The sequence below is a fragment of the Nyctibius grandis genome, chromosome 15, assembly GCF_013368605.1.
Source record: "Nyctibius grandis isolate bNycGra1 chromosome 15, bNycGra1.pri, whole genome shotgun sequence".
Taxonomy (NCBI): domain Eukaryota; kingdom Metazoa; phylum Chordata; class Aves; order Nyctibiiformes; family Nyctibiidae; genus Nyctibius; species Nyctibius grandis.
The window spans coordinates 7661135-7673939 of NC_090672.1; the positions used below are offsets into that span (position 1 = coordinate 7661135).

The 12805-nt window shown below is 37.1% G+C and overlaps 1 protein-coding gene across 1 annotated transcript in view; it reads right to left on the reverse strand.

Annotated features, from left to right (window-relative positions):
• Positions 1–1151: 1151 nt before the first annotated feature.
• Positions 1152–12805, reverse strand: part of CA10 (carbonic anhydrase 10) — a 185465-nt gene continuing 173811 nt past the window's right edge. The window contains exons 7-10 of the mRNA XM_068413434.1: positions 12289–12361; positions 5003–5157; positions 2546–2720; positions 1152–1659 (exon numbers count right to left, since the gene is read on the reverse strand). Coding sequence (XP_068269535.1) covers positions 1637–1659; positions 2546–2720; positions 5003–5157; positions 12289–12361 — 426 coding nt within the window. The 3' untranslated portion in view covers positions 1152–1636. The remainder of the gene's footprint in view (positions 1660–2545; positions 2721–5002; positions 5158–12288; positions 12362–12805) is intronic.

Here is a 12805-nt window from a genome sequence, read left to right on the forward strand (position 1 = left end):
CCCTTTCACATCACAGATGAAGTCACACAAGTTGCAACTTTTCCAAACCACTGTCTGCACCATACACTCAAGAGTTTCCTGTCTGATGTTACCTGCATGGTTCTCCTCAGCCAAAGATGAAATAACATGTTCATCTTGTTACAGATGTTTCAGGCCAACTAGCTTTAACTTCTTTACAGTGGTTCAGTTCCCTCACACTTCTTGTAGTGCCTGATTTTCCATTTGGTATAAACAAATCATTGGTCATGCGTGGTATGTTGTAACTTCATCATATTTTCTGTGATCTTCAACATGTTATGGGTCATAAAGTGAGCATTAGGAATGGAATAGCATGAGGTCTGCCCTCTTGCCAGATTAAAAAAGAAAAAAGAAAACAAAAAACCCCACAAAAGCCCCCCCAATAAACCACACAAAAAAAACCCCCAACAAAACCCCTTAATGTGCAAGAAGGTCAAACATGTGCTATGTGAACTTGTTAAACACATTTATTGAGTTCTTGACAGTAACCAAACACAGTGAATGACCATTATAAACAAGAAAAAAGGCATTTGCTTTTACTTGGTCAGCTCCTGCTTCATCTGTAAAGAAAAGAGATCCCTTTCCACCACCAATTTACAGGATTGAATTTCTTTGTCCCAATAATGGATTCAGTAGGGAAAATGGCAATTTTAAACTGAGATATGTTTTAACTGCTTTTTGCTTCTGAGCCCAGCTCCTATTAAAGATGGTCCATAAAGTGGAGTTAAAGTTATACTAGCTTGAAGTGCATTCCCAGTTGCCATTAACTCACTTAAATTGGCTGCAAACAAATGAAATAAAAAATATAGAAAATAAAAAAAAAAAGAAAAACACAAATAGTGCAGCCACATGTAGTAGAGGCTTTTTTCAGAAAGGAAAAAATAAATCAAAGCAAGTTTACTAAATTAATTTGTTAAACACATTTATTGAGTTGTTAATAGTAACCAACACAACGTATGACCTGTTGTAAAACAAGAAACAGAAAATGGATCAGTTCTGATTTTGGCAAATCCTACTACAGGTATGTGACAAAGAGGGAAATATTTCTATTTCCTTTATATTCTGCAGTGATATATTTACAATACTTATCTCTCAAAGTCTGTCCTTTTTTTTAATTAAATGAACAGAAAGATCATAACCTAGAAATAAGTTTCCTTTACAGTCTTCTTGTTCTGTCTTGTCAGTATCCATTAATGATAGTGAAATAATGAGAGCTTTCCAAGGATTACTTGGCACACAGAACACAACTCCACTTTGATGCTGTACTGAGCCACCTTTTTTCTTTTTTTTTTTTTTTAATTTGAGGGAGGGGGGGAAAGAGGAAGAATTTCATATGTACAAAGGCTGAAAAGTCTTTCTTTGTGAAGCTAAATTAGTTCAAGAAAACGGTATCAAAATTGTAATCACATTTACTGTAATACTGTCTTTTTACTTTTTTTAATTACCACCGATCATATTGAATTAATTTTTAGTTGAGTTTCCAAGATGGCAGCTCTTTTCCTACAGCACATTTGCACATGCTGTTGCGAACCCAGTGAGGTTGAGTGCATTCTAGATTATGTCAATTCACAGTAGTAGCATTCCACTGAGGTTATGGGTTCTGCCTGCTCTGTCTGACTTACTTGAGGAGCCATTCATTTACTGAAAGGAAAGAGAAACAAAACAAAAACAATTATGCTTTAATAAACTCCAAATACGAAACTGGCTGGATTTAACACTGTATTAGGCACTTAAACAAAATGTCTCGAAAAAAGCAGGAGGCTCAGTTTCCTCCTCTTTCTGGAAAAGGAATTAAGTCTGAATGACTGTTTCTTTGTAGTATTGCAACTCAGCTATCAGCCTTGTTGCTGAAAATGTGCTTTCTTTTTCCACCCGTTGGTGGTACTCCTTCACAACCATAATATTATTGATAAGAAGGCACTTTTACACCATTATTGCAGGTAATATAACTGTATGTGCATAGGCTAAAGGATGCATAAGACAAAGACAAAAGATTATGTTTCAACTGCAAGCCCCAGCTGTGGCAGTGTAAGACTCTACCAGCAGGAGACTGGGTTGGTTCATTTATTTAATATCTGTTGCGTAACACAACACTTTTCAATTTGGGTGTTTGTTATGGTGGTGCACCTCCAAAGTGAAATTTATTCTTTTGAGATCAGCTGTCATCAAGATTAGCTCATCCCACTTTTTCTTTCCAAGGTGGGTAAAAAAGAGCAAAATGCACTTTGTAAGGTGAGAGGACTTTAAAATGAGGCTAGAAAACTGAAGGCCTGTCCTATTGGCTTTTTTTTTTTTAAAAAAAAAAAAAAAATTAGATGTCCCAGACTCTTTTGTCATGCTTTTCCTGCATGTTTCTGGCCAAGTTTCCTCATCCATTTCAAATATGTGATGTTTCACTCATACCATTAGTCCCCCAGATCTGGAGTTTCATTGTTTTTTATTTGTATGCTTTGTTATGCACTTGGGTTTCACAAAGAAAAGAGCTCAGTGTAAGCATAGAAAGGATTATTCTGGAGGTAGAACGTACCTCTATACTGTAGTTTCTGTGCTCTATTGTTTGGACAATCTTTTCCCTGTAAACTAAAGTTGATATTAGTTCGGATACATCGATTGTTGAGAGGCTGGACTGGTCTGAAATTGTCGCTCATGCTCAGAAATATCTGTGATGGCTGATTCTGGCTTAGCAGTCGTAAAGAATGCATCTATATAAAATACAAAACAAGGATTTTTAGTACTGGTCTTTCCTGTAAGTACACAACATACAACACTGTTAAATAGGCTACTTAATAAATGAAAGAAACAGAATTTCAGTGATTTGTAGTCAGAGGTGAGTTGAAAGAGTTAACTTGAGTAAAACTGTTCCTTCTGTGGTCCTCTGTTTCTGAGCCCCATTTTAAACGAAAGTAACTGGGTTTGTGTGGAGTAAATGAAAAGGGTATGAGGTATCCTTGGCTGTTCAGGAAACAAATGGAATCGAGAGTACTGGATGGCAGCAGCTGGTGCAGAGAAAATGAACTTGATGAATGACAAGAGAGAATTTCCTAAGTTTTAGTTTTGCAGCTATTAGTATAGCTTTTAGTTGAGAAGAGGCAGTTTTGGATGATGGTACTCAAGAACCAGGTATGGCCAGTCAGGATGGAAAGGATAACTGACAGTCATGCTGCTGAAGTCATGAAATTAATGATGTTAAAAAGTTAAGTCCTCTCTTCATTGACAGGTCTGTCTTGATACTGTCTGTGCTGTGTCTATAGTGTTCTTCTGGTAGACTCTGGCCTTCTTTGGAGATGGTTTTCTGCATTAGCAGAGAGGGAATTACTGAATCAGCCAGGATTTTCAGTGTGCCCAGCAGTGGATGGATGCAAACTACAAGCAGACAGCAATGGTTCTTATGATGACTGTGCAACTGTGCTAAAAGCATGTTAATTGGTTCAAGTCAACCAAAACCTTTCAAACTTTATATAGGAAACTAGAGAGAGAGAAAAAAATAAGCTGCAATTTGTAAATCAGAAACTCTCAAAATATTTTGCTTTAAAAATACAAAAAGAAAATATTTTCCATGCCAGTGTACAATTCAAGAGGTTTGGTTGTGGCATTTAATGCTGAAATGGGGAAATGAGTAGCTGGGTTGAACATACTGAAAATCTTTAACAGTTTCCAGGGAAAACTTGAGCTGTGCGTTACTTTTTCAGTCTGAGTACACAATGTAATTAGTAAGTATTCCATGAAATCAATTTGCAGCACTAATAGTGGAGGATGTAACTAACCAGTAAAGCATGACAACGGGTAAGTATCATGAGATTATAACCCACAGGTACTAGCAGAGACTATAGAAATATTGTAATCCTTGTTTTGTACATTAATGTTGTAACTAAAAATATTGCATGTAGGAGAATGTTCCGGCCCCCTGCTTGAAAAGTTCTGGCCGTGCTCAGCTGTGTCATTCTCCCAAATTACCCATTTAGAAAAGAAACAAAGTGCTTTCTCTGCATCTAGACAAAATTGGACAGAAGGAATATCACAAAGATAAAACATCTCTCAGGCTTTTTAAAGTAATATTATTTACAATGTTAATATGATTTAAATCCCAAAGTAATATTTAGGGTTGCTCTGCTGCATGCTTAGACAGGCAGATGGTGGTTCAAATATTCCTTTGGGCTTCTAGTATGCAAGAGAATAGGTTTTACTTCAGCTCACAGCTCCGTAGGCAACTCACTGATGAAGCTCTGGAGAAGACTGCAACTGGTGTTAAATTTGTTGTTTTCTGATGTTAGGCCTTGGATTGTGAGTCGTACAGAAATGTAGTCTTTATGGCTTTTTCACTGGTGTGTTTCCTCAACACACAAGTGTTGTGTGTGAACGATGACTATGAAATTAATTGTCTTTTCTTTTGCATAATTTATTCTGCTTCTTTCTAATAGGGGCTTCAATTTTTCAATCTGAATTTTCTGAAGATATTTGCAATGTCTATCCTGTCATCTTATTCTACCCCAGAAAGCACTAGCTGTTTTTTTTCAAGAAGGCCCCATATATTGGATCTGTCACATTAATGTGCTATTGACGTGTATTTAAACAGCCACAAGTGTCACTCACAATTTGACTGTTTCTTTCTGACCTAAAAATGGCCATCTGTAACCTCAACTATTTTTGTACAACACTGCTATATTCGTTTTAGAATCCCAATATATTTAGTCATAGAATAATTTAGTTTGCAAGAGACTGCTGGAAACCATTTGGTCGAAACCTCCACTGAAAGTAGGGCCCACCTCAAAGTACATGTGTATATAGATACTTAGGGAGCTCTAAATAGTTAATATTTTTATTTGGCACAAAACTCTTCAATACTTTTGCAAACTGTATAAATTATAGGCAGAGATCCCTAGAGCAAAAGCTTGAATCTGATTTTGTATGTAAAGCTACAAAGATATATGTTTAAAATATTCTTTTGTACCTATACTAGATCTAGTAATTTTTTAATTATTTTTACCTGCATCCTTGTTATGTAGACAGGTTTGTTCATTATTATCCAGCTTGCTGTTTCATAGCAGGGTGGAATTGTCATTGACCCATCATACGTAATGAAACTAGAGGTCTCTGGATAAAGTTCCTCAATATTAAGCCCCTGTAGTAAGTATGCATCATCTGGAGAATAAAGGAGGAAAACAATTGAGATAAAACAACAGCTTCACAAAAAAAATCCCACCTTCTTATGTACCATCCTTATTCCAGAGCATTGTCATCAGTTTTACTGAAATATGAAGTTTAATGAACATACATTTCTGAATGCTCTAGCAGTTTGGACAAGAACAAGTAACATGAATTCACTAATCCTGCTTGGGCTGAGTTCTACTCTTACATGCCCATGCGCACCTTCTCTGAGTTTAGCACAAGCATTCACAGTGAAACTCTGAATCTCATTTAAGAACTGGAGTTAAAAGCTTCTTGAAGTTGCAGTTATTGATGTAGAAGTAGCAGGCTTTGGAGAATGTCCACTTACTATATTTTGGAGTGATTAACAATTTTTACTCAACAAAGCCTTGGGAAGGCCAACAGTGTTAAAACTTAATTGCCCTTCTACCACAGGAAGAAGTTAAGGTTAATGCATGGTAATAAAGCTGCTCAATGAAGCCTGCTGGCCTTTCATGTGCACAGTGGGGGTGGATGCAGTGCAAGCTCACTCAGAATGCTAAAATCCAGGTGGAAAAGCATGCTGGAAAGCAGCTTACTAGGGTCCCTGCTTTTATTGTAAGTCTCCCTGAGAATTAATGAGGTATCCCTCTGCAACAGAATTCACTCTGTGGACATGTACCAAAATATAATGAGATGTGGTTATACCTTTTAAAATCCATCAAAGTGCCTCAACCTTTCTTATACTTATGGGCATTATTTCCCTGGTTAATTCTGGCCCTACAATATTTTTGGCAGTGCTGTCAGAACTGGAGCTCAGATTTTTCTGCTAAATCTTAGGCTGCAGGAGTTCCTTAATAGGAAATATTCAGGGATAGACACACTTGTGATACGCTGCTGCTATCGTGTATCTCAGAGAAAGCTGGGCTGGTTATGAGCCGTAGTGTTGTGAAATCTCTCTGCATGCTTTCACTTGCACGTAGCGTGTTCAATATGGATCACTTGCAGAGTGAGTGCTAAAATGCAGGCAGGGAAAGCTGCATATTTAGGCATGTTTCCACTTTCAATACACAAGAGGACCTGGCATTGATTTTAATGGAAGGCAAGGAAGATAGTACAAATAAAATAGAAGATACTGCTCAGACTAAAGAAAAGTGTTGAAAGTGCATCTTTTAAGTCAATGTCAATAATTTAGGCATTTATGTTGGATTCTCTGATGTTTTTCATGTACCACTCACTGTAAGTTTAAACAGGTTTTGCTTTTGTGGGTTGTTTTTTTTCCTTTTTTTTTTTAAGCTGATAAACAGTTCCTTGGCCATTGGGAAAAGATTGTAAATGGAATGAAGGAAAGAAATATGAACGATCAAGGAAGCGTATAAGGACTAAAAAAGAGTAATTTAACTTGAATTTAATGTATTATAGCTGAAGGACAAAACTTAGATGAGCAAAATGCCTGTCTCATACTATCTAATGAAAAAAAAAAGCACTGCAGACTACTGTCTTGGGCAACAGAAAATCAAAGAACATGGGCAAAGCAAATGTGACCTTTTTTTATTTTGACATAGTGCAGTCAACATGCTACAGGCTTCTGGGGTAGCGGTATTAGTGGCTACAGCATCAGTTAAAGTGTCAAGGTGAGAGTGTGACATTTACACCACGTTGACCAGCGCCTTAGAGTTATTTCATATTTTAAATGTTTGCTATTTTACAAAACATAGTCTTGGCATGTCCTTTCAAGTTTGTCAGAAATACAGCCTTCTGCCATGTTCTTGCACTTTGAGCCGGGGTAATTGCCATGCCGTATAGCTGGATCCTCAGCTAGAGGGGATAATCCTATTAGCATCTTGTAGGTGGTTGACTGTCACCTTTTTAACATGCTCAGCCTTCACTGGCCCATGGCCTGGGATACAGAGTCTTTCTAAACCCAACATTTTCCAGATGAAAGTGCAAAACCATTGCTATAGTATTAGAGCCAAAATGCAGTTATGTTTTAACAGCTAGAGATGACTGAATACACCTGTGTCCTATTCATTAAAAACATTACTTGCAGTGCAGCGGTAATTTTGCTAGAATTACAGGAGAAGAGAATGAATGCATTTTTTCAAGCCAGAGCCTGTTTTCAATGAGTCATCACACATTTTTCCCTTTCCCACATGAACATCCTGTTCATTATTTATGAGCCATGGAGAGTGGTGTGTTAGCTCCAAATGGCACAGAGTCATTCAGAATAGACAGTTTCAAACTCTAAGGACCAAATCTGCTTTGTCACATCCATATTGACTTCGGTTGGGCTAAAAGGATTTAAACGAGGTAGAATTTGCCCTGAAATGTTTACTAGAAGATTGAAAGCTAACCAAAAATTAATACAGATGAGAGGTATTGATGATACATATTTTGTGTGTGCCACATTCTGCTTGACTAATTTGTAATCAGAACCGTTCACAGATTAACAATAGGACTACTTATCAAATGGAAGATACAGAAACAGATTAACTGCTGGCATTAGTGCAGGTAATCATGGGGTTTTTGGAGTTGCCTCACATTGCTTTAATAAAGAAAGTAATTCATTATTTTGATATAGGCTTCTAACTTTTGTCTGTGGTTTTACAGTGTTTAGTCATTCTCAGAATTTAATAACGCTCCGGGGGTGGAATATGGCATGTAACAGTGTGGGAGCAGTGTGGGGTTTGGTCCTCCTACTTCTTCAGGCAAGCCCAATGTCTGCCAATGCTCTCACGATCAGGGCAGATGCTCTCCTTAGCCTTACTGAGCTTCAGACCAACTGCAAGGTTACCTTGTTTGCAATCTAAGGACCCACAAAATGCGTGGCTATCTCCCCCACCAGCACCCAGCAGTGGATTGGCTCCAAACCTGGTTCATTGCCTCTGTCTTGGAATATGTTTAAGGAGAGAGAGTAAATTGTGTCAAAATCTATCAGCTGTGATTAATGGGAAACTAGAGGAAAATACCACTTCAGGAAAAGGGGAAGATAGGGGTGAATGAAATAATGAAATAAAAGTTTGGCCAAGTAAAAGCAGTATTTATTCATGCCTGTACATGTGTTATATTCCCTTGGGAAGTCAGATGAGTCCATGAGAATGGCCTGAGAAAAACCTACAGAATAAGCATTTGGTTAACAACTTTTTTCCCATGAACAGCTCTGCTGTTTCCCTTTCCCCACATCTTGATAAATGCTTCCCATTCTGGAACAGAAACAGAACTGGTGCGTTTGCACTAATATTAGACTGCAACACTTTAATGTTTTGTCTTTTATTACATTTATTGCAAGTATGTAGTTCAAAATGGTCAAAATCACCATGTGTGATCTCTTGCCAGTAATAAACTCCCTTTAATAAACCCATTCAGCCTTTACTTGATTCTCAGCATCATGCCTATCTACAGCCCACATTCTGTTTATCTTGATCTGCTTGTGCCTTAGGGTGATTTCCGAACTCATGAACTCTTCTCTATACAAATTAGATTTCATATTCATTTACATAAAGACCTTGACTCTGACAATTTTCTTAGGAATGATGGAAATCCTCTTTTATCCCTAGATTTGTAATAGATGTGTGGGGTCTGCTTTCACTGCAAATTCTGTGTGTGTTCTCTTTAAAACAATAGTATTTATAGGGAATATATTATTTACTGAACAAGGAAGGTCCATTTGATTTTGAAGTTCATATCATGATAATCCAAAAAGGGAATGTACAGCTCTAACTCTATTAGATTACAGGGTAAGGAATGAGATCCTCAGCTTTTTAATCCTGAAACAGAGTTTCTCCATTTACCAGCCTACACAAGTCACTTAGACCCAGGCTGACAGAGACTCATTTTGAATGCCTAAGGTTAGTCCCTTGAGGCCTGGTTTGAGACTGCTGAGCTTTTACTGCTTGTGACAGGAGCTGCAAGAGCTCAGTCCTTCAGAGAACCTGCTGAAACAAGAACCTTGAGAAATTAAGTCTCTTATTTCCAGAAATCTGAGTCTTAAGGTTTTTTTTGGGATAATATCTCAAAAATCCAAATACTTTATTCACTTGTACGTTATCTATAAAATAGCGAAAGATTGAATTTGAGGGAATTCAGAATTTTACAGCTCTTCTCCCTAGCTGAACCTGTGGCAGTATTTTGGTGGAGAATGACAGGGCCAAATATTCCTATGGAATTTTGGGAATCTAAAATGTTACTTCTTTGCAATGTTAAGCAAACACTGTGTGAAAGCTAATGTGGCATAACTGTTCTGAAAGAAAGGTAACTTATGCCCTCAAATGTCATAATTAAAGAGGAATATTAAAGCAGTTTTTCTTTAGAGGTATTCATATAGCTTCTGACTAAAGCCTGTTTGAAAGAACACTTGTTTCAGCTAGTTCACAGTGGATTCTTTGGGCTGTGATAACAGAATAAAATAAGCGTTTAAAATCTGCTTAAAAATTCCTTGGGGTCCACTTTACCTCACTGTAGCCATTAATATCTAAGAGTAGAAATTCTCCTTTTAATGCATTTTGCCCATGGAAATTTCATGCAGCAGCATAGATAGCTCTTAATTTGGTTGCTGTTCTTTAAAGAAAGTACTTTAGTTACATTACTAACTGTCCTGACTCTGAACCTATGCTCCATTTATCATTCGCTCCACGCTCCTATTGGGCATACTGGGACTGGTCATTTTGTCAGCAGCCTGCTGAGTATTGATTTCGGGAGTGGACCCCTAAAGCACAAGCTAAAAAACTCCAGCTGCTAAAGGCAGAATAGAAATCCTCACAATGTAAGAGGTAAAATTAGTTTTCAGCAATGATGCTATAATCCATCACGCAAGACAACTGCAAAATTACTTTCGATAACACTTTCACGTTCCCAATTTACACAAAAAAATTCCCAGCCAATACTTGTTACTACAGTAAGTAACCCAATGCCCTGCAGAATATTATGTGCATTGTTATCTACCAAGGATTTCATTTTAACAGATAAACTTGTTAGTGATAACAGTGGTTAAAAATTAAAACAGTTGCATCAATCATTGATTTTTGCAGCTTATGTTACGTGTTCATCTTCATGTGAAATTTCATTTAGTAAACCCAAATTTTCTTCTAAAGAGGCAAAACAACCAATGAAAGGTGGTAGGATGCTGTCAGCTCCAGAGAGGAGTGCCCACTTATAAGTGCAGTGTACAAATATTTTCCATTGGGAAGGTGAGCTTGCCTGCTGGTGTGGTGGATGGTTGCATGCTCACTCATGCAACACAAAGGAAAGATGCTGCTGGTGACTTACCGCCCTGTGGGGCCGTGTGTCCCTAATCATGGCCTTCAGTGTGTGAGACCTGACAGGTCTGTGTGTGTGTGTATGTGGGGAAAAGCAGCTTCCTCAGTGGTACCCAGACAGAAGGCAGGAATATGTAATTTGGGAGTGAAAGATCCTGAAAAAACATACAGCCTTAACGATACTTTCCTGTCTCCAGGATGCTGCAGCAGTGCTGGTAGGCAGGAAGCTCTTACAGAACAGTATTGCTGTGTTTTTGCAAGGAATCAAGACAGGCAGTTTAAAAACGGGGCTATTCTCCTGCTTTTTCCATGCAGAGACGACATTTCATACTGATAGAACAATCTGGAAAAAATGTTATGAGGGGAACCCTCTGTTGCCTTCCTTTCTATAGCTATCATGGAGAATAGAGTTTTATCATAATAGAGGCCTCTTATTTGGTCCAAAGTTGTAACAACATTTGTTAACTGTAAAGCAAAATTAGAGAAATATCAGTGGGAAGAAAGGTGTGTGTTATAGGAGACAAGGAGCTACCTACTTCAGAATGGGGTTGGATTGGCTCCGTTGTTCAAAGTCTGTATTATATGGCAAGACTCAATCTTTCTAGTGCTCTCTTGTTCAGGAATTAGTGGGTAAAATTCTGTGCTTTCACTTTCCATTGGTCTCATATCTACACTTTTTCTTTTTACAATCCTGGCTTTGCAGGGAGGGAGAAAAGATGGAGTCCACAGAAAGAAATCAGACTCTGTACTTTAGGGGTGTGTATAGAAATCTCTCCAAACCTTTCCATCATAAACCTCAAGTTCAGTGACTTTTGTTGAAGTTAAATGGACACTTGAGATCTCTGGAGTTTCAGATGCAAAGTTTTCCAAGTAACACTGTGTTGTAGAGTATATAGTACAATATATGTAATTAACAGAGAGGTAAACTGAGGCAAACCCTAGTAGAATTGTGAACCAAATCCCCTGGAGTCCTGACAATCAGTCTTATTCCAGTTATAAACAACTCTCTCCCAGCTTTCATAAACAAGAGCAAAATGAATGAAGTTTATAAAAAATGTTAAGTCATTGTTTACACAATAATAAATGAAGGCAGAGTTTTACAATACTTTATTTTTTTCAGTTTACTGTGTACTTTCTGAAAGTTGAATTTTGGTATTGTTTAACTTATTAACTTAATGGCTGCTTGGAAGTCAAGTGAATATTTGATGAAGAGAATAAGGTTTTCAGGAGAAGAGGTTTAATTTGTACCATTGAGATATATGTATTTTTCATGACTTTCTCTAAACTAGCCTAATTTTCACTGACATTTAAGCTCCAGTTTTCCACAAGTTCAATAGACTAACATGGAATTATTGAGCATTATCCATTAAAGGCTTTCCAAATGTGAATACAACAAATATATATGCTATGTTAATGACCTCTTTATATACATCCATTAAATGCAGCAATAGTTGAATAAAAAGTCATAACTTTGCTGTACAAAAAGAAAGCATTAATGAATACTAAATCCACAGTTAATGATGCAGCATCTTGACATAACTGGATTTGATATAATCCAGGCTGCTCCGCATGTTACTTTTATTGCTAACAGTAGGCAGTTTCTCCTGAGCACTCTGTATGAATACAGTATATGTATTTGTTAAGTATAATTTCATTAATTTACTGCTTGTTCAAACATAAAATAGACTTTGAAGTTCAAAATTCATTTGATGAACTGATGACCTTACTAGATTTTTCAGGTTCTGAAGTTCATCACGCAGAGTTGCTGGCAATGCAAGCTTTGTAATTTTTGACCCTAATGAAGTGCCTCTTGTTTCAGTGAATCGCTAAATATGTTACTTGATACTAAAAGCATACAGCTGTTAGCCAGAGTAAATTAAAAGAAACTTACTTTTATACGTTATTCTTGTTATGGTGTCTCTGTTAAGCATACGATTTAGAAATGGATTTGATGATTCGGATACCTACAGAAGAGAAAATGTACAATGTCAAAATCTCACAAACATTTCCTTTCTGGGAATGCAGCTGTTCTGTGTGTGCATGCTCACTCTCATTCTCTCTCTCCTGCCACTCCTCCAAATTGTTTGTCTGTTTTTTTACTGTTGTGGGAAGAGGAAACAATTAGATAGATATTTTTCTAACAAAACTTATTAGAAAGTTGGTATCTAAAAATAAATCAAACTAGGATGGGAGAACAGGATAAATAGAAAGTAATGCCTGAATACAAGTGTGAGTACAGGTTTCTTCTCCAACAGCTTTGATGGGATTGGCAGGTGGCTAATATAATTAGGCAGGATTTTCATACAGTATTCTATTATTTTTCTATTTATTGAGAAATATACTTTCCTTGCAGCAGACTATTTAGATTGCAAATAAAATCCATCTTCCCTTTTTTTTACGTACAGGTA